An 18,553-nucleotide genomic window follows, 5' to 3' on the forward strand; every position below is an offset into this window, starting at 1 on the left:
AGTAGGTGTGAAATGGGTTAGTTGGGGGGACGGACCATATCAATGACTGAAGGAAGGTTGGGGCAATAAGAAAAGACTACAAGGCAACCCTCTGAGAAGGCTTATCTGTGAAATGTAAAGAGATTAATTGAGATAACGGGCTAGAAGAGAGTATTTTTAGAAATTTGGAACAGACAAGCCTGCTATTTGTTTATGTTGTCACATGGTGACCCTAGTAATGCGTGAACGCTAATCAGAACAAAAAGAGGAATACTGCTTGCTGCGTAAAGAGAAGGTACGGGTGTGGGGAGAGTCCTAAAATAGTACAAGACTCTGGGTAGGGTTACCATTTTCCCAGGGTGAATCCTTCTTCCCAAGATAGCGTTGAACAACCCAAGGACTCCAGGTCTCAAATTGCCGTGAGAAAGAAGGTTTGGTAGTTCCACTTAAAGACCATATAAAGGGTAGGCGCATGCTTAAGTAGGGGAGGTAATGTTCCCTAGATTGGAAATCAATTGCTATATCGATCAATTTACGGGTATGAGACGGTTCATTACAGAAATGAATCTTGGATTTAGTAGTGTTGATAATTAATCCAGAAATTCTTTTTTTTAAATCAAACCAATTTTATTGATACGAACACAGAAATGAAATAACACATTAACATTCACATTACAATTTTCCAACATCGTATACAATAGTAACAGCATATCAGGAAATCCCCAACTTCCCCCCTCCCCGCACAGCCCCCCACTATATCTCCGCCCTTTGTTTCTAGTACCATTCCTGGCCAGAGCACATTTCTCTTATCAAGGTTCCCCACCACCCCTTCTTTGCTCCAGACTCTATCACCCCCTGTTCCTCAGACGACTCTTGCCCTTAGTCTGCTCAGTTCAGGTGACAGCACCTCAGGACAGGCCAACCATCTGCTCCATTGTTTCTCAAATTTTTTTTCCGTGCCCCTTTTAGAAAATATCTTATGCTCCATCAGGATATTATAATTCAACATTCCTACAATTTCCCTCATCCCTGGTGGCTCCGCGTCCAGCCAGTGTTTAGCAATGCATTTCCTCGTTTGGTATAATATCTTGGCAATTGCCAGGCTTGCCATTCTGTCACTCTCCAATTCTCCCACCGCTCCCAACAACATAACTTTAGGGTCTGCCGCCAATTCCCGACCATACACCTGCTTTATCAGGTCCAATATTTCTCCCCATAGGGTCCTCAGGGCCTCACATGACCAAAACATATGCAATATGTCCGCCTTCTCCTCCGTGCACCTAGGACATTTAGCATCCGTTCTAATACCCATCTGTTTTAATACCCACGGGGTGCGGTACACTCTATGTATCAGGAAGAGTTGTGATCTCCTCTGCGCCAGACTGAGCGATAAGTGACATGTGGACGCTAATATCTCTTCCCACTCCTCCTCGGTCAATGGACCGACATCCTGTTCCCATTTCGCTTTTACCAGCACCATTGGGTTTCCCAAATGTTTGGACAGTAAGCTCCTGTACACCATTGAGATCAGGCCTTTGGTCGTGTCAGCCCGTCCCACATACTCTAAGACCCCAAGAGCACAGACCGTCAGGTCCACCACATGCGCCTGCGCCTGTAGGGCATGACGGATCTGCAAATATTGGTAAAACATATTGTGCTCCAGTGAAAATAGGTCTTTCAACTGCTGAAATGATCTCAGCCCGTTGTCATCATACAGGTGTTGTAATCGCCTAACCCCTGCCGATTCCCATTTTTGCATGCCCTCTAATTGGTATAATTCCCACAAGACCGGATTATGCCATAGGGGAGTATATTTGGTACACATTCCCACTCCCAGGATCTGTTTGCATTGCCACCATATTTTATGTATCAGGAGTAACGTTGGTTTAGCACTCGCCAATCTCTTAAAGGTATGCGCTTCCAGACCCTCTAGTTGGTTAAGTCCTCCCCCCAAATATGACAATAAACGTGCACTGGAGCCCCAGGTCTCTGTGTCCTCCCACCCCTTAAACTGTTGGCTTTGGGCAGCCAGGTAATATATCCAGGCAATTGGCAGCGCGACCCCCCCTTCGTCTTTAGGCAATTGCAATTTCTCCAATTTAATCCTTGGAACCCCTTTTTTCCAGACCAGATCCCGAAAGAGATTGTGCAATCGTCTGAACCATTGCTTAGGTATCCATACTGGGGAGTTATGAAGAATATATAAAACTTGAGGCATAAAGGATCATCTTGATTAAATTAGTCCTCCCCAGAGCAGAGAGCGGGAGCCTGTTCCAGGCATCCACCTTATGTTTTACCTTGAGCAGCAGTGGTAAAACATTCAAAGACATATAGTCTTGGACCCTAGCCGTCACCTTAACCCCTAGGTACGTAAATTCAGAGACTATCGGAATCCTGGGTCCCACTCCAGTATCTACAATATTCACCGTGTCAAGTGGCATCAGAGCAGACTTGGTCCAGTTAATATTTAATCCCGAGAATTCCCCAAACCTTGTGATCGTATCCATTACTACCTTCAGAGTATTCTCCGTGTCCGTCATATATATTAAAATATCATCTGCATATAGTGAAATTTTTTCCTCCATTTCCCCATATTGCAAGCCTCTTATACGCTCCTCCTGTCTTATGAGGCACGCCAGTGGCTCTACCGCCAAGGCTAATAGCAATGGTGACAGTGGGCACCCCGGGCGCGTACCCCGGGCCAGTGAAAATCTTTCGGACATTGCACCATTCACCCGTATGCGGGCTGTAGGGGCCACATACAACAACTGTATCCACTTCACGAAGTTAGGGCCGAATCCCATCTTTTCTATTACCCGCCAGAGGTACCCCCATTCTACGCAATCGAACGCTTTTGCGGCGTCTAACGTTAGCACCGCCCTTCCTCCTTGATCATCCAGTGTCGCCTGAAGATTTAAAAACAGCCGCCTGAGGTTGACAGCCGTCGATTTGGAGGGCATGAACCCCGATTGGTCTTCATGCAGAACATGCTGTACCACCCTGTTCAGCCGCAGTGCCAATATCTTTGCCAAAATCTTGACATCCGATGTCAACAAGGATATTGGTCTGAAAGACTCCGGTAATTGACTGTCTTTCCCCTCTTTTGGAAGAACCACTATCGTAGCCTCATATAGGGAGTCTGGTAGTTTACCTCTGTCAAAGCTATCCTGCAAAGTACTCAAGTATTCTGGCGCTAGTTCCGTCCCATATTCCTTATAGATTTCCCCCGGTAACCCATCTGGACCCGGGGCTTTCTCATTTGCCATATCCCTTATCGCCTGTTCCAACTCCTCCAGTGAAATAGGTGCCTCCAAGCTTTCACAGTCCTCCCGGCCCAGGGTAGGCAAATTAATGTTTCCCAAGTACTCGTCCAATTGCTGTGTGTCGTAATGCACTTTGGATGTGTATAGGTCAGTATAAAACCGCTGAAATATTTGCAAGATTTGCCCCGTGTCTGTCTCCACCCTCCCCCCTCCCCCCTAAGGCCATGAATAAAATTATTACTCCCATGCGGCTTTGCCATCCTAGCGAGTAGTCTCCCCGCCGTTTCCCCTTCTTCGTAATATTTCTGTTTAAGGAATAATCGTTTATTATCCGCCATTGTTAGTTGGTGATTTTTTAACAACGTCTGCGCCTCCACCCAATGTCTAAGTGTCTCCTCGGAGCCGTCTTCAACATGTCTCCCTTCTGTTTCTGTCACCCGATCCTCTAAACTTTCTCCCAATTGCCTAGATTTAGTTTTTATTCGTTTAATATTTTGAATGAATACTCCCCTCAACCAGGCTTTCATGGCGTCCCATAACACCCCTCGCGGCACTGACTCAGTATTAAAATTGAAATATTCTTTTATCAAGTCCCGTATTTCCCCGCCATCCATCAATCTTAGCCAAAACGCATTTAGCTTCCAATTCCCGGGGTTCCTGGTATGCCTTACACCCACTTCCAGCGTCACCGCCATCGGAGTGTGGTCTGACAACGCCCTCTGTAGGTATTCAATTTGCGCTATGTACGGCACCGCTGAAGCTGAGCATGCTACCAAGTCTATTCGCGAAAGTGACTGAAATGTGGATAATGCACACGAGTACTGCCTCACCCCTGGATGTTTATCTCTCCAAATATCCCTCAGACCTAATTCCTCCATTAATCTTCCAAAGGCGGTCAGGTCTCCCCTTTGCCCTCCCCCTCCCCTATGAAACCTATCCAACCCTTCAGACATCACTGCATTAAAATCCCCCATCACGATTAGCGGTACCTCAGGCCACCTGGAGAGTTTCTCCGTAACTCGTTTAAGTACAGTGCTAGAATAAGGCGGAGGGATATACAGCACTACTAGAATACACTCCCAGTGATATATAGTACAGTGCACTCCCACATATCTCCCCTCCTCATCAGAAAAGGACGAATGACAGACAAAGGGAAGACTCCTGTGTATCAGCAAACTCACCCCCCTGGAATAAGTCGTATGAAAGGAGTGAAACCCATGTGCGATCCACACTCTCTGAAATAGGGATACAGACTCTCCAGTCAGATGCGTTTCTTGCAGCCCCACTATCAGGGCATTTTGTTGTTTAACCCAGTTAAAGATTGCCTGTCGTTTCCTAGCTTCCCGTATTCCCCGGACATTCCAGGATAGACATTTAACCGATCCCATCAGGCGTCATATCTTTAAGAAATCTGTTACTACTCCAGCCTGCTCCAGTCAAGATATTAGGCCGTGCGTTCCCTCCCTACTTCCCTCCCCCCTCAACAAAACCTCCCCTCCGAAAAGGGTCAGAGCGACATGTACTGTCTCTCCTATCCAGCAGAAACGCACCATAGTGCGAACTTTTAACATGCCCTATTGGCATCTCTCTTTGAACCGTGTAACTTTCTCACCACTTCCAGTGAGCGCTGGCTCCCACTGCTATTCACATGTATTAAACAATCCCACACAATCAGCAGAATTTACAGATACATTAGGTACCCAGTAACAATCCCACAATAACATTGCCGTCAGGTGCGGCCATTCTTGTTAAAAGGATACCACCCTGCTGTGTTTCAGACAAGGGTGTACACACTTCGGAGAGCTGCATAAGAACATATAATATGCTACAGTCCCGCAAACGCCAACATGGCTCCAGACTTCACCGCCCAGGCGGGCTTTCACGCATCTTCTTCTCCAGCCGGTCTCCGCAGCCGTGCCTCATTGCTATCCAGCCATCTTGCAGCCTCTCTGGGGTTCTCAAAGAATGAAGCAGTCCCAAAAGCAACCACCCGCAATTTAGCCGGATACATCATGGAGTACGGTATGGACAAGTTCCTCAGACGTTTTACATCCCAATATTGCAGCCTCTTCTTCTGTACATCCGCGGAGAAATCCAGATAAAAGGATATTTTGGCGCCATTGATGGAGATATCCTGCCGTTCCCTTGCCTTCCTCAGTATCTTATCTCTGTCCTTGTAGTGCAACAGCTTCACTAAGACCGGTCTCGGGGGGCTCCCCGGTGGTCCCGGTCTGGTAGGTACTCTGTGTGCTCTTTCAACAGCATATAAAGGAGACAGCTCTTCCCGGCCAAACTGCTCCAGCAGCCATTTTTCAAAAAACTCATTCGAGTTATTGCCCTCCGTTTTTTCCGGCACTCCGACCAAACGCACGTTGTTTCTGCGTAGCCGATTCTCTAAATCATCCGCCTTAGCCTGCAGGGCCACCACCGCCAAGGACTGAGACTGCACATCCCGCCTGAGCTCCGGCAGAACATCTTCCACTTCAGACACTCTCCCCTCAGTAACTGTGGTTCTTTCTGCCACTTTCTGTAAATCATTGCGTAACAGCAGAATATCTTCCTTCAGGCTTCCCACCTGCCCGGTCAGCACAGATAAAATTGAGGAGTTCTGCTTCACCGCAGCGAATATATCTGTGAGGGAAGGCTCCTTCACCTGGTCTCTCCTGCTATGCATTCTGCCTCCATCTTCCTCAACACGCCTGTCCCGCCGCTGACTCCCCAGCTCTTCCTCCTCCTCACTCACCGTGTCCTCTCCCAGCACTGAGTATCTGGAGCCTGAGGCCATGCTGTCTGCCTTCCCACTGCCAGCCACCGGCGTCTTGCCTGCTGCAGATCCGCTCGCACGAGGGGTTCTTGCAAATCTCTCCAGCCTGTCTGCTGCTTCAGACCGCATGTGCCTGCTCCTGCATTCAGTCTCCTCGGCGCCATCTTGTCTTCTCGGCCCCGGACTCGCCGGCGGCGTTTGTTTCTTGGAACGGGTCATTGCAGCTGTATTAAGCGGTACCGACTCCTCCAGTCTCCCAGCCTCCAGATCGCTGAATATTACCGGGTAATTCAGGGATAATCTGTACTTTCAGGATGAATACAGCAGGAGCTCCAGCCACACACGTCCTCTTACATCTGCTGCTAGGCCACGCCCATAATCCAGAAATTCTAGCAAAATGAGCTAATGGGTGCATGAAGTTGGGGAGTGTGGTCATTGGTTTAATGAGCATTAGGGCCCTTTTACACAGGCAGTTTTCTCCCGCCCGGTAAACTAGCGCTGATCGACAATACAGCATGTCGAACGGAGCTCATTTGCTCCATACAAACGGAGTGGTAATAGGAATGCATGGGGACCAACGATAGTTTATACGATCTTTCGCCCCTATACATTTGCAACTTGTCGGCAGCACATCCCCTGTTTACATGGAGAGAAGCGCTGCCGACAAGCAATTATTTGGGCCACACAAAAGATCTGATCAGTCGACGAACGAGCATGTGCTAATTTTTATCGGCTGATCGCTGGCCTGTTTAGTCAGAGCAATGATTGGGAACGAGTGTTCCTAGGATCACTCGATCAATGGCCTGAGAAAAAGGTAAGGATCAGGTCGCCGGCTACTCCATGCAATGTGAGAGGACTGCATCTAGCTGGAGCTTTACATCTCTGATAGTCTTAGTTAAAAAAGCGGCTTGGCCGGCTCTGGTTTTCCAGTTCTAGCTTAAAAAGCTTATACTCCAAACGGATCGGAGCTGTTCATGTCCCCACACAGCAGTAAAAACAAAAAGGCGCAGTGGCCATATACCGGTGACCAACAAAAAATAACAGTAAACAGCCCAAACCAAACGGAACGAAAATCTATTACAATCAAATTAAACATAGCAACAAAAGTAGTAACACATTCAAGTGTGATAACAGGTTGCGCGAGAAGGGTATTGGGATCTTGCATGGATTCTTGATATGCCGCAGTCATAAAGGCAACATTGAGTCCAGTCCCCTGGCAAAATCAAAGAAGATCAATCCAGAACTGATGTAAAGTCCAAATTGGTTGGAAGGATGCTAATGGAAAGGGTAATTTATTAGGAAGGGACTGCTAGCTGGTAAATGGGTGTAGGGAGTCCAACGCAGAACAAAAGAGACAATAGTGAGCCATGCGGCCAACCAAGGAGAGAACTATGGTGGATTACTGTTTAAGTACAGGGTCTAAAGCCTGATAGGCAAGTCAACACTGATGGAGAACTCGGTACCCGGAAATAAGACCGGCCAACTGGTGCCTTGTTTCATGAAATGGGGTGAAAGAACATTACAGAAACCAGTGTTTGTTCATGGCAGTAATACCAAAACAGACTCTTATCAGTTCTCAGATAAAGCAGCTGGGAGATAGCAGGAATGCGCCATCTGGCCGGTGTGGGAAAACAAGCAATAAATCAGTGTAGCAGTGTGCACTAAAAACAACAAAAAAAAACATTAACAGCAGTTTGCATTGTACTCATCATACTAAATAACACTACAATATAACTAAATTACGTTACTCTGGAATCTATGAGTCAGGAAGGTGACGTCTTATCAAACGTTCTGGCTTTTGAGATCTAAAAAAAACAGTATAGAGCAAAAAAAAATTATAACACATACAGTAAGCCCTGATTGGTCAGCTCTGTTGTCTTCGGACTATTTTTCTGCATTTGCTAGATGAAAGGATCTTATTATTTTTTCTAAAAGAATTCTTAGTGCAATAATATGGCCATGAATATGAGTTCTATGTGGTATTACAGATCATTGCTTCTACAGGAGAATAAAGGCCCTTTTACACCGGCCGATAATCGGCCAGTGCAGCGTGCGCCGATCAACAAGACATCGTTGATCGGCGCTTGTTTTCTCCTGTCAGATGGAGCTATGGATGGGGATGAGCAGTCGTTACTCCAGTCGCTCGCCCCCATACATTATCATCATGTCGGCAGCGCGTCTCCTTGTTTACACAGGGAGATGTGCTGCCGACAACAATATTTGACTTTTTTAATGATACGACCAGCAGATGAACGCTGTCCTGTTTACAAAGGGCAATTATTGGCAATGAGCATTCTGTGAACGCTCGTCTGCCAGATAGTAGCCCAGTGTAAAACCCCCTAAAAGAGGCTCGGTCACCACATTATAAGTGCCCTATCTCTTACATAATGTGATCGGCGCTGTAATGTAGATTACAGCAGTGGTTTTTATTTAGAAAAAAAAATCAGTTTTGACCAAGTTAGGAGCGATTTTAGATTTATGGTAATGAATTTCTTAATGCCGAACTGGGCGTTTTTAGCTTTTGACCAAGTGGGCGTTGTAAAGAGAAGTGTATGACGCTGACAAATCAGTGACCAATCAGCGTCATACACTTCTCTCCATTCATGTACTCAGCACATCATGATCTTGCGAGATCACGATGTGCTGTCACTTACTCACACATGCTGAAGTGTCCTGAGAGTGAATAGACCACCTCCAGCCAGGACGGGATGTCTATTCACAATCCCGACACTTCGGTAACGTTTGTGTGGGACTTAATGACAGCAAGCGTGATCTCGATGTGCTGTGTGAGTAAGTGGCACACAAACGTTACCGAAGTGTCGGGAATGTGAATAGACATCACGTCCTGGCTGGAGGTAATGTATATTCACTGTAAGGTCACTTGAGTAAAGTTATTGTGTGTGTGTGTATGTGGCTGAACATAGTGATCTAGTAAGATTACTATGTGCTGAGTACATGAATGGGAAGATGTGTATGATGCTGATTGGTCACCGATTGGTCAGCGTCATACACTTCTCTTTACAACGACCACTTGGTCAAAAACCCAAAAATGCCCAGTTGGGCATTAAGAGAGTCATTACCATAAATTTTAAATAGGTCATAACTTGCTCAAAATTGATCGTTTTTCTAAATAAAAAAAAACACTGCTGTTCTCTACATTACACCGCCGATCACATTATGTCGGGCACTTATAATGTGGTGACAGAGCCTCTTTAACTCAGTAATACGGAGCTACGGAGTAGTACCTACTCTGTGTGCTGCCATACAGGCTCCATGTGCATGGCTCAGCCATGTACATTAGTTGATAAAAAGGTTTTATAGGCTTAAAAACTGATGTCCCATCCTTGGGATTTAGATCGGTGTAGGTCCGGCTCCTAAGAAGCTAGCCGATCAGCAGAATGAAGGAGTCAAGGCGCTCCAGCAAGCACCCAGACCCCTATATCGTTTACACAGGCACAGCGGTTTGTCCAGATAGCCGGCAGTGCCTGGTATTGCGGCTCAGTCCCATTCCCTTAAAAATGTGAGAGTTCGAATCACAAAAGCGTGAGAATCTTCCCAAACAAAATAGTGTAAAATAGAATTAAAAAAACTTGTTAGGCTATGTTCACATCTGCTTCAGGGCTCCTATCCGTAGGAGCTTTCCATCGGAACGGAACCCTGTCTGACACAAACGGAAAACAGAGGTTTCCGTTTGCATCACCATTGATTTCAATGGTGACGGATCCTGACGTAGATGTGAACGAAGCCTTAGTCACGGCACAAAACTAGCCCCAGTAAGAGGACCCTGCCAAACAACTCCTCAAATCTCAGCTTCCTGGACACTTGTGATTATGAAGGGGAAAGAGCGTAGGGCTATGTTACACAGCATATTTTTAGGCGAACTTCGGAACGAATGTGAGCTTGAAAGACTACTGCAAACAGCTACCCGTTGATTTCAATGGGAAATACAATTGGTAGTTCATATGAGGTGTATTTTAAGTCTGCTGAACTAAAAAACACCTTGTAAAAAAAGTTAACCTATTCCCCATATACACAAAAATATGCTTCAAAAACGCCTGCAAAAAAAACAACAATGCTTTGAAAATCAGCTCCAATAACGCCTGGATTCAGGGGCGGTTATCTCTTGAAATGAGGCACCAACCCTTGTACAGTTAGGTAAATATATGAGTCATGACAAACATCATTAACCCATAAGTAGAGGCAATTATCTTAAACAACAGAGCTGACACCAAGTACGGTAACTAGTTCTCCTTGCGGAATTTCATTGCGCAAACACTTTAGTCTTAATCAATCATCTAGAACCAACGGACTCCTATTACTAGTGACTGGTTAAACACAGATGTTAGCACTGGTTATCCTTATCAACACAAGTTATTCCTTAAGCCGGCCATACACATGTGATAGCTACTGGCCGAAAGTTGTCTGGCTTGATCTGCCCCCATTAGGCTTAGCATACTACACAGTTAGTTCGGCTTAAACTAAGCTTTAAGTTCTATGTAGAATGTAGGACTCCTTCAGCACAATATCTATAGAGAGGAAAAAGGTGTACAGAGGTTTTCCACCTAAATTTATATTATAAAAATTAGATTGAAATGGCAGTAAGATCTGAAAACCGTGGTTATGTCAAGCCTTTTTGCCACTTCTGTGGCCATTCTGAGTGTTGACTTTAAAGGCGTTGTCCACAATCCATTTTTGCTTAAAGAGACCCCCGATGATAAGCTGATGACATTATAGTCCACTGCTGAGACCACCTATGATCAGCTTTATTTTGTGAGGGAACTTGTTAGCAAGTAGTAACTTAAGTAACATGGGTTGCTAAGGACATGTGCTCATAGCAACCCCTATAGGTCAGAAACTATATCAAATTTTAGACACAAATGTGAGTACTCTGACTGTTTAACCCCTTAGATGCCATGGTCAATAGCAATCACGGCATCTAAGCGATTAGACAAAAAGGAAGGGGCTCCCTCTGTTGCCCCAATTGCACCGTAAATCCATGGGTTTCCATGGCCCCCCAGGTCTGCAATCTTTGTACTCCTATTAGGCCCTACACATAATTGGTATCTCTAACAACACGTACTATAAATCGAACACGTTGTCCAGCTTTTACGGTGAATGCTGTAAAAAAATAAAAAATAATTAATACAGACTTGTTGACGGAAAAATAATAAAGTTATGGCTTTTAGAATATGGCAAAAAATAAAAAATTTACAAAAAAAAAAAAAGTGTTTTTTATTGTGCAAAATTTGTAAAACCTAAAAAAAACAAAAAACACCCTATATAAATTTGGGATTGTCGTAAACGTACTGACCGAGAGAATAGTTATTTTGTTACTTTTACCATACGGTGAACGCCACAACAGCAAGTCACAAAAAAGAACAACTGCAGAATTGCTGTTTTTTGCCTCTTTTCCCCAAAAATAAATGAATAAAATGTCTTCAATATATTATATGTATCTCAAAATCGTGCAATTACAAAATACAACTGGGCAATAATTTTGGCAAATGACATCAATATATTCAGCATATCATTAAAAAATATAGAAAATATCAGTATATGAATTCACTGACCGTTTGTAACCCTGCCGTGAAATGAGGAACAACAGATTATCTGAACTTTGCATATGGTTATCTGGGGCCAAACGATGGGTTGTCTATATGATGCAGCAAGTAGCACGACCCTCCCGTATCTCTCCGATCAGCCCTTATCTTTACTATGGGAAAAACACATTGTTCTACCAAACTACAGTCAAGGTTCAGTTTTACACTCAGAAGTGTTATTTTTGGAAAGGTTACGGAGAACTTGAACTTTTAAAAGATGCGTTCATTTTTGTTTTCTTTTGCAGTCATGAACGTTTTATTTTGCTCTGACTTTTTCAGGACGGGTCCTCAAAAAAGTGGCTATTCCCTTTCAATAAGAGCTTGTCCACAGGTAACGGAATTGCTGCAGAAAATGTCTGCAGCATTTCCGTTAAAACTAGCAGATATTCCGCTGCGGAAAAACCGCACCATTTCCTGCGTTTTTTACTGCAGAAAATGGTGTGTATTTTGCTGCGTTATTCTCAATGTTGGGAGATGGAGACATCTATGAAAAACGCAGCAATTCAGTCCACTTTCCGCAGCAGGAATGAACATGCTGCAGTCCGAAAAATATACGCACCGCAGGTGAATTTCTGCTCTGAAATTTAACACAGCGTGTGGATGAGATTTGGTAAATCTCACCCACTTTGCTGCTACTGTATTCTGCTGCGTATTTTCCGCCCGCAAATCCAGACTAAAAATACGCAGCAATTCCGTTACGGGTGGACAAGCCCTAATAGGTAAGCTCGCCATACACATAACATGTATGTTGCCAATTTCAGCAGGATCGGCCGACCATCTAATGTGTATAGTGGCATCCCGGCTCTCCCCGACCGCAAATGTCGGGGGTAGAGAACGGTCAGGAATGCGGAATTTCAACATACCAAATTTTTTGGGGAGCAGCTTTCTCCCTTCACCCTTTTTCAAAAACGGGCACGCCTGGTCGAATCGAGCGTGCACGTGTATGGGGGAGACGGGAGGAAGAACTCTCGGCCTGCTGTGTGAGAGCGTTCTCAATACACTGAGGCAGTCACATCATGTCTTCTCAGTCCTCTCTTTCTCCCTGCTGCTGAGATGGCTTTTCTCAGTCATTGCAGTCTGCTGTGTGACATCTATGAGTGGAAGATCCATCACTACAGAACAATCTGTGTGCTAGGGAGCTTCTACTGATAGAACCTGACTACAGAAGTGCCGGTTTGTAGTCAGACTCTACTAGATAAAGAGTAAAATTTCTGTAAGCATTGCAGCAATGATGTAAAGTGTGCCTCTGTGACTCGGAAGCTCCTGCCAACTAGTATGTTAAGCACCGGATATTTTTGCACCATCTCTTCACATAATTTCACCTTTGTAATGGTGCCGTCATATTTGTGCATTTGCACACAGCAGGGTTACTTTATATTCTTCTGGTTTCCTGATACAGAGCTCCAAATCCCCTGCATAGACATACTAGATCAATCTCACTGTATACTGTTGCATATTGAACTCAATAAGAACACAGTATGCAGAAAGCTCTTAAGCTCCCTCTAGAGGTGGCTGCAGGCAGACAGAACTTTATCATTTTACTTTATAGGGGGAATTTATTAAGACTGGCGTTCCATATGCCAGTCTTAAACTGATTTACATCAGAGTGAAATCCAGAAAATTTAGGGTCAGTTCACACAGCTGATTTTACGTGGCGGGTCCCGCCGCAAAATCCGCCCGCAAATTATTCTTCCTCCCATTGACTTCAATGGGAGGTTTTGGCAAAATCCGCCGAAGATCGGGCAGGACGCTTCTTTTTCCCACTAACTGAAAAAAAATCAGCTAGAGGGAATAAAAAGCATTAGACTCCCATTGAAATCAATGGGAGTCATTATCTTATGACAAAAAATTCTGCTGTGTGAACAGGGCCTATAAAGGGGCCTCTTAGTAAATCGGTTGTGCCTTGGGCAATCCAGTCCTAAAGACAGAAAATTAAATGTAACTTGCACCAATTTCTGTCATTAGAAATCCTAAATTTGTTAAACACTTGCTATCTCTGCCCCTCTTTCGTTCCCATCCACTTTTCAAACTTATGTGCAAATGCATGCGGCAACATTTTTTATGCTAGGAAAACGGCAAAAATCTGATAATAAATTCCCTGCTATTTTGAACTCTAAGCGTCGACCCCTATAATGATATATTAAAAAAATATTAAAATCAGCACAGAGAGTTTTAGTCCTAAAAAGAACATGATAAAAAGTGCACACTCGACTGCAGTCATATGGACTAGGAGGAGTCTGGTCCTGGTGGGGTTAAGGACTTTGCTAAATTTTTGTATATGTATTTAGGGTAGCGTGGCTGAGCTGGCGTTAAAAAGGAGAGGAAACAGGAAGCAATTAGCAGCTTTCCTGCCTGCCAGTGGAGGGGCACCGTTAAGCAACCCTCATATTTGGCAGAGATATAACGACTCTGTAGGGACAGAATGAGTTTTGTCTGTGGTTTCACAACTCCGTAACAAACCGGTGTGATACACAGCTGACACTGTCCACCATGTGTCTGCACTCAACTAACACAAGCAAGAGCTTTATATTCTGCACGGTGCTGGTATAGCGAAGAAAAATCCACCCTATGTGTATCCATATGTTGACGCAATCCGCACACAAGGTTTGTGTCACCCGGACAGACACCATTAAAGGGGTTTAGAGATTAGAAAAACATGGCTGCTTTACTCCAGAAACAACGTCTTTCAATACCAGACACAGCCCATACATAAGAGTGGCGCTGTTTCTGGAAGAAGGCAGCCATGATATTCTAATGTTATACAATCCCTTTAAAAGGGGTTTTCCAACTTTTATGTAAACATAGCTTAAAGGGTTAGCCCCAGAATCAAAAATAACCACTGGATATATGCTAATTGTCCGATTGCTGGGATGCCCAATGGTCACGAGAACGGGGAACCCAAACCCCCCCCCCACCCCCCGTTCCTCCTCACTTCACGCCCTTGAGTTGAGTGGCGTTATTCAAATTTGAGAAAATAAAATGTTATTCATTAATGAAGTTATTACATTTGTCAGCATTCTGTATCAATACCTCAAGTTTTTCAAGATCTCTTCTAGCAGTCACTCACTGGAAACCTTTATTGTTTACTTCCAGTGGAAAAAAATCTATCTTGATCATGTAAGATCTCTGATAACTGGACTGTGTACCGGCCTGATGTTCCACCATTTTATTTTGCATAGAAATTAGCCCATAAACCACCCCCTTCAGTTCCAGATCTATAGCTCCCTTGGCACAACGAACGTATTTCTGCACATACCGGCCCCTATAGATACTGGTAGGACTTGTATGTGCAGAAATACATTTGTTATCCCGTCCCCGATTCCCTATGAAACCCACTTATGGGCTCGATACCTGGCTGGCTGCAGTGAGAGGAGTGTGAGAGACAAATCTTTGACAACGTAACTCGTGTCTTAATCGCGGCGCGGGAAATATAACTGAAGTACCTGCGCAGTCTGGAATCTGCCAGCAACGTCACGCAATGAGGACGGGGCCAATGACTGTGTGTGAAAAGTCGGGGCTTCTACTCCGGAAATTCTGTACAGAAACAGAATCGTGATGAACCCAAATGGCGAGTTGCCCAGCCTTAGGGCGGGTTCACACATAGCGGAATTTCACTTAAATTCCGCTGCGGACACTCCGCAGCGTTAATCCGCAGCGGAGCTGTTTCTCCATTGACTTTCACTTTAATTTAGCAGTGTTCGTTTACACGATGCGTACAATTCCGCTGCGGAGCATAGGCTGCGGAGCGGAATTTGGTGTCCGCAGCATGCTCTGTCTGTTGCGGAGCAGTGGCGGACTGGTTGCGGACTCATGGCGGAATTTCTCCATTGACTTCAATGGAGAGTCAAAATTCCGCAATGAAGTCCGCAGATCTTATGTGTGCTGCGGAGCGTATTGTTTTTACTACCATGACATTTCTTCATTCTGGCTGGACCTATGTATTTCTAGGTCTACAGCCAGACTGAGGAAGTCAATGGGGCTCCCGTAATGACGGGAGCGTTGCTAGGAGACGTCTGTAAATAGTCACTGTCCAGGGTGCTGAAAGAGTTACGCGATCGGCAGTAACTGTTTCTGCACCCGGGACAGTGACTACCGATCTCAATATACATGTATCTGTAAAAAAAAATATAAGTTCATACTTACCGAGAACTCCCTGCTTCTGTCTCCAGTCCGGCCTCCCAGGATGACGTTTCAGTGTAAGTGACGGCTGCAGCCAATCACAGGCCAAGCACAGGCTGCAGCGGTCACATGGACTGGAGCGTCATCCAGGGAGGTCGGGCCGGATGCCGAAAGAGGGACGCGTCACCAAGACAACGGGCGGTAAGTATGAATTTCTTTGACTTTCACTAGGGAAAGTGCTGTCCCTTCTCTCTATCCTGCACTGAATAGGGAGAAGAGAAGCACTTTTCCTGCAGTCCGCAGCGGCCAGTCCGCATCAATTTTCTGCACATTTTGTGCAGATCCGCTGCAGAATCTGCAACGCAGATTCTGTGCGGCATTGATGCGGACAGTTGCGGAGGAATTCCGCCATGTGTGGTCATGCCCTTAGGGTATGTTCACACGGCTTATTTTCGGCCGTTTTTCTTGTTTCTCGTCTACTTCCTGTTTCCTCTTTTTTTCCCTCTATCCTTAGCAGCTGCCCGTGAAAAACGGACAGCACACGGATGTCATCCGTATTCTGTCCGTTGTTTGTGCACAACTTTTGACTTCAATGGGCAAAGAGGTCTGGAAAAATGGAAGAAGGGAGTTTCTCGCAACACACACTCGTTCCATGAAAAAACACGGATGCGCGAATAGCTCCATTGACTTGAATCGGTCAGTGTCGTGTCCGTTAAGATGGACAGAACACGGACGAGAAACATGCTCGTGTGAATAGGCCTTTATAGTCCAGTCAGTATTTTGTGACTGGGAGCGGTGACCTTCTACACTACATTAACTACTGTTGCTATGCAGTAAATGACTCAGTAGTGAATGAGTGATGTGGTCATTAATACGGCAGCTTCACTTGTGCTTCTTGACCGTCAGGTCGGACCTGCTTGAGGAATGCAGAACGGCCACCATTGGATCCAACACTATAATCACCGCATAAACAGTCAACATGAGCATTTAGCGACTGTATGACAGATTGTAAGGAGAATTTCATCCCAAAACCTAAAACTAGACCGAACAAAAAAAAAACAACATTTCCTTAAATTACATTTTTGGGTGAATTAGTAAAAAATGATGTTCTGTTTTTTAGTTATATCCGTTCCCAGGGGACAGCTTCCACAAGGTTTGTCACCCAGCTTTCTTACATGAACGGTGTGGGTATGTTCACACGCCCCGAAAGAAGGAGAAAAAAACAGAAGCTGAACGCCTCCAAACATCTGCCCATTGATTTTAATGGGAAAAACTGCGTTTCGCTCCGATGGGGTGGTTCTTTATGTTTGAAAAATGGCGCGTAAAAAACGCCCCGTAAAAAGAAGTGCATGTCACTTCTTGAGCAGTTTTTGGAGCAGTTTTTCATTGTGCCAATAGAAAAACAGCTCCGAAAACTACCGCAAAAAAAAGCGCATTAAAAAACGTTTGAAGCCTAAAAAATGCCTGAAAGTCAGAGACCGTTTTCCCTTAAAAACAGCTCTGTATTTTACAGCCGTTTTTTGTTTAGCGTGTGAACATAGCCTAAATCAAACGTACCGAATGTAAGTGAGCAAAAAGTGGGGGACAGATGGAAGGGAGTATGGCTGCAGGATCAGACTACAACATTTTTACTTGTAGTCTGCAACCACGGAGACACATAGATATGCACAGAAGCTGTATACACCAAACGGTACAAATTTGCTTTGTTTTTTTTTCTATTTTTATGCAGCTATTTTACAAAAACTGAATACTGCTGTATATTTAATGTCAGTAGTGGCAATGCCACTCGGCAGAAGACGTTTTCTTGTTCTTAAGATTAGTGGAAACATAGCAGCTGCCCTTGTGTGCAGGAATATGTATCCTGAATAGAGCAAGTCTTGGAGGCTTAGCTCTCATGACAGATGTACCTTGTACAGCACGGACTTAGGATAGAAATAACAGCACTGCTTACACACAGATACAAAGACTACATATATACAGCGGAGAAAAACACTCCAGACGCAGCGATCCAGAAAATCGGATGCCAGAGAAAGATCTCGCCATAAATTCCCATCCAGAAGCAGACTCTTTCCTGTAAGTCTGATGTTTATTATGAGGTGGGGTCTTCATCGTTAGAGATGTGCAATGGGAGCTCTACCCTGGAGCAAGTTGAAAGGACTTTTCTGCAGGATAAACACTGACAATCCCACCAATGCCTAGAACAAATTGCTGTTTAAGGCCTTGTTTACACAGTGCAGATTTTGCATGCATTTTTTATGCCAAGACTAGAATTGAATCCAGGAGAGCAGACCCATAAGGCCTAATTTACGCAGATTTTTCTGCCTGCAAAAAAAACTCTGTGTGAACATACCCTAAGCCTTTCTTTAGATATTTCTTCTGTTTAGGTTCAGTTCCTGGTTTTGGCTTAAAAAATATACATGCAAAATCTGCATTATCTGCATTGTGTGAACTAAAGTGTAGCCATCCTTTGGGTTTTTATGAAAACGCGTCACTTCTGACCTAGCGCTGTGCCAGGCTGTAGTCTGCTGTATTTGCCCCTGTACACACAGTGCCGTTTTTTTTTTGGGTGGGGGGGGGGGGGAATATATAAGAAAAATTGCACTTTTTTTTTTTAATCCACTCAGAGTTGTGGCCTCAAAAACTGTACCAAAAAATGTGTGAATATACCCTTGGTATACTGGAATTACATGCTGTTTGTGGCCATTTTTTTTCAGCCAAACACAGGAATGAATACAGAAGAGCGGAAAAGTAGCATTCCTTCCTTTATACTTCTTTGTTTTAGATCCACTTCTTTGTTTAGCTCAAAAATCTGCATCAAAAACTGCATG

General features: G+C 44.6%; 1 protein-coding gene across 4 annotated transcripts in view; it reads right to left on the reverse strand.

Annotated features, from left to right (window-relative positions):
• Positions 1-18,553, reverse strand: part of DEPTOR (DEP domain containing MTOR interacting protein) — a 102,212-nt gene that overhangs the window by 63,159 nt on the left and 20,500 nt on the right. The window contains exon 1 of one of the 4 annotated variants that reach the window (XM_075825787.1): positions 4,424-4,633. The exons of the other annotated variants lie outside the window; for them this stretch is intronic. Coding sequence (XP_075681902.1) covers positions 4,424-4,461 — 38 coding nt within the window. The 5' untranslated portion in view covers positions 4,462-4,633. Of the gene's footprint in view, positions 1-4,423; positions 4,634-18,553 lie in introns of those variants that run through there. 4 annotated transcript variants of the gene reach the window in all.

Source organism: Rhinoderma darwinii, chromosome 5, assembly GCF_050947455.1.
Source record: "Rhinoderma darwinii isolate aRhiDar2 chromosome 5, aRhiDar2.hap1, whole genome shotgun sequence".
NCBI classification, from domain to species: Eukaryota; Metazoa; Chordata; class Amphibia; order Anura; family Rhinodermatidae; genus Rhinoderma; species Rhinoderma darwinii.